The 3945-nt window shown below is 46.6% G+C and overlaps 1 protein-coding gene across 1 annotated transcript; it reads right to left on the bottom strand.

Annotated features, from left to right (window-relative positions):
• Positions 1-1006: 1006 nt before the first annotated feature.
• On the bottom strand, positions 1007-3679 carry LOC309845095 (conserved oligomeric Golgi complex subunit 2-like). Its single transcript, XM_082692559.1, has 3 exons — positions 3574-3679; positions 2347-2446; positions 1007-1525 (listed from the first exon to the last, which is right to left on the bottom strand). The coding sequence occupies exons 2-3, from the start codon at positions 2362-2364 to the stop codon at positions 1301-1303; spliced, it is 243 nt and encodes an 80-aa protein (XP_082548685.1). The 5' UTR covers positions 2365-2446; positions 3574-3679; the 3' UTR covers positions 1007-1300.
• Positions 3680-3945: the final 266 nt, after the last annotated feature.

Below are 3945 nucleotides of genomic sequence, written 5' to 3'. Positions count from 1 at the left end.
TCTGCTTTCCTTTTGAGCTTAAAAGCGAAATACTGTATCTGCAGACAACAGCTCTATACCATCTTCACCCTGGCCTTATGCTCTACCGTCTCCAGAACAGGGAAAGGGCTGAGATGGAAAGTGATGGAAGAAAACACATCTTATTTTGCTTTAGTATTTAATTTTTTTTGGTGAGGCTGAGTTGCAGGAGGTGAATGACAAGCATACAAACTTAAAATACAAACGTGGCCACAGTTCATTTAATGACACGGAAACGTAAAGTACTTCCCTAATTTAGCATATTAGATTCAGTTCAATGAAAAGGGCATAAATTAAATAACTAAAATATTTTCATTTAGTGACAAAGAATAATGTGATCTTTTTCACCCCCACAGAGAGAGCTATGAACTATAATAGGATACATACAAAGAACTGACAGATCATTTACTTTTAGTAGTCTTAATGAAGCTGAGAAGATTACTGAAATTAATCCTTCAATTTCACTTCTATCACTGGGATACTGTCTCGTTTTAAAACTGGAAGCCTTTCATCCTGAAGTCATGGTGGGTAGCTTTATACTTACCAGACAGAAAGAACACTCGCACTGGCAGGTGACTGGAAGAAAGCCCTCAAACGCTGAGACTGGCTTCATGACTTCTGTCAGCTTGAACTAGATGAAACCGACGCTAAGCTGGAAGCTGCTGATTGCTGGCGGCCTCACATGGTGCAGCCCATACTCCAGCCGCTCAGAGGCAGGATACACTGACTCCCTGTATTTTACTGTATCCTTATAGGTCAAGAACACTGGGTAACCAAGTTCTGGACTTAAGGTACTACCCCGCTAACTCTCCCTTCAAAGCCATTTATCTTTGAATATTCCCTCCCTCCCACCTTCCTAGCCTGGCAAACTCCCCCATGGTCTTCAAGACTTAGGCCACATCAATTCTGCGAATACGCTTCCCCTCACAGACTTTCCCTGCACACAGAGCTGTCTTCCAGCTCCTCCAGTGGGCACGGGAGCCTTGGTGGGGTCACGCTTTTCGGCAAATTCATTAACGTATAACTTATGGAAATGGAAATTGACCTAAAAATGTTCTGATCCGTACCTTCTTCCTAGGCAAGTCCCTCACCCCTACTAAATTAAGATGATCCCTGAGTTATGGCATCACTGTAAGAGACCAGAGCGCATGCCTGATTCCTGCCATGCTGATGGGCACCAAGCGGGACCAACCTTTTCTTACAACCAGAAGAGCAGGAACTAAGAGCATCTTCAAGGAAGAGCCCTGAGCTCTCTCGCACCCAGTCAAGAAACAAAGCCAGATTAGATGCTCTGTGTTTGTGGAATGAGGTGCATGGGGGCACAAACCTCATCCATGTACGGTTTCACCAGTACTTGACCGACTAACGCCTCTGCATCCCGTATCTTGTCAATTGTAGCGTAAGTCTGGAGGCAGTGCCGTATGATGTCCACATTGGAAATCTGAAGCCCTTCTAGCAGCAGGCCTCCCAGGGACTGCTGCAGCATGGCCGTAATGTGGGCTATATGCTGCAAGAACAGAGAGACCAGGAAAGAAGGTCCAGGCACCACAGTTTCTAAAAGCTCAAATATATGTGGATAATTTATATACATATGTGTTATATATATAAAGCGAGCCTCTAATTCTACCAGAATATATGTAAGATTAAAATCCCAACATTTTCTAGAGAATAACAATGAATCTCTTCTCCCCATGATTACTTTGTTTCTTTTTTTTTAAGGTTTTTTATTTATTTATTTGTCAAGAGAGAGCACAAGCACACAAGGAGACACAGGCAGAAAGAGAAGCAGGCTTCCTGCCAAGAAAGGAGCCCAAGGTGGGACTCGATCCCAGGACCCTGGGATCATGACCTAAGCCAGAGGCAGTGGCTTAACTGACTGAGCCACTGAGGCGTCCCCTCCCTATGATTTCTTTGAAAGTAAGTCGGCTTCATCAAAGTGAAGTTTAGACAATTACGGAATGACAAAAATTTATTTGCCTCTTAAGCTACGGAGTAAATCTGACAAACGTGCATTTAAACCCAGTCAAGGGCTTTGGATAAATGAACTCTGACTACATCATATGATGTGTCAAGTTACATGAAATTCAGAATTAATTTTACTTGCATAGTTTGGAGACTACGCTTGTGTCTTTACACAAAATCTATCTAGTGTGACATAATGGAAGCAGGGTCCCAAGCAGGAGACACTGAAATAAAAAAAAATTCAAAGCTAGCTTCAAAATCCTGTAGAGTAGCAATTATCAGGGGCAATGCTAGGTCAAACCAAAATCATCCAGGAAATTCACAAACAGCAAATTGAAAATCGAAACCAACACTTTCTGGTCTTACTTTGTCCAGAAGAGGCATGCCTTTGTTCTGAACAGCATGAAAGTGTAACTGGTTAAATTCTGTGGCAATTCTCTCCAAAATCTGTCTAGTCCAGAGAGGGCTAGTAGAGACAATTAGAGAAATGTAATTCCCAAAGTTAAAAACCTGCCACCCCCACCGCCCCCCATGCCTTACAGCGCTCAGGCACCTGCACCTGAACGCCATCAATTTTCATGACAAACTGTCTGTGCAGCAGGCCCCAGTGCAAGGGGTGAGGAGCGGGGAGGTCGTAGAAGCCACCGACGCAGCCTGGCCTGGGCCACAGGGCCCAGGCAAGGGGATGGAGCTATTTTAGGTCAGTGTGGGTACAACTGCATGATTCCTCCACGTTCCTCGGGCTCTCCCATTCGTGCCCTTCTTCTCCCTTCTTCTCCCATTCTCTAAACCCCTCCTATTTCTTGCCCTGTCCTACCGTTCATACCCGAAGCCCCCTCTTCTTCTCTGCCTGCCTCATTCTCCCTCCCAAGTACCTCCCCTGTACCAACTACTGCTGTCTCCTCAATCAGCTAAAACTGACCGCCTAGCAGCAACCTGGGAAATCGCTCAGAGCAGCGGACTCCAAGTTTAAATTTACCCAATGGCAGAAAGAGGAAGCTCGGTGCTCCGGGAGCTGGTGAGAAATCACTCACAGTGCATCTACCATCAAGTGGACTGGATACACTTCCCTCTTGCCGCCCACATTAGAAAGCGTCAACCCCATTCAAAAGGAAGTCGAACAGTGAAAGAAAAAAAAAAAAAAAACACAACAAAGGCCCCAAAGCCCCTGCTGGGCTCTATGAGGCATCCCACATCTGAGGATGGGCAGTCAGGTAGTGAGGAAACACACTGTAAGAAAACCCAAAATCTCTGGAGACCTGCCATGGTGTGCCCCGTCCCAGAGCATCAGAACTGGTGTGGAGGAAAGGCAAGCGCTTGGCAGGACCAATGCAGAAGCCTAATCCCAACCTCTACTGACTGATCCCATGCGCATTTCCTATTTATCCTTTTCTCGGCATTTCTGGGCCTGGCAGAGCATGATGGATTTACTGTGCGCTGATGCTGCTCTGGCTTTCCTGACTCTAGAGTTCAGAGCTGCTCTTCTGGAGAAAAAAGTCCTCCAAGGTAATTAATTCTGAGCAAGAATGTGCACAATGTCTGTTTATCAAGGACAGTGTTGCAAAGGGACAGGATTATAGACACAGAGCTCACTGAGGTGTTTCTATCCGAGGAGCACAGCAGCAACAGCAAAGACGGGAAGAACACTGGAGGGCCAGCTCCCCAGGGGCCGAACGTGGACATGGCTGGAGGGGCTGCAGGCGCTGCCAAGGGCCTCAGTGAAGCAGAGCCGCTGGAGACACACAGGCTGCAGAAGGGCCGCGTGCAGACTGTCTGCTAAGTGTGGACGAACGGGGCAGAAGCACGAGTGCAACGGACTAGAGACACAAGCACAGTGGAGGCTGACCACTTAGTTGAATGCCTTGATGTGAAAGGGGACAGAGACCTAGGACCAGAGAATCGCTTCCTTTGGGATGTGTCCGTTCTTAATCTCCATCATGAGACATGTGGAGCATATGGTCTCTC

This window comes from Mustela nivalis (genome assembly GCF_964662115.1).
Source record: "Mustela nivalis genome assembly, chromosome: 12".
In the NCBI taxonomy this organism is placed as follows: domain Eukaryota; kingdom Metazoa; phylum Chordata; class Mammalia; order Carnivora; family Mustelidae; genus Mustela; species Mustela nivalis.
This window is presented reverse-complemented; position numbering and strand designations above follow the sequence as displayed.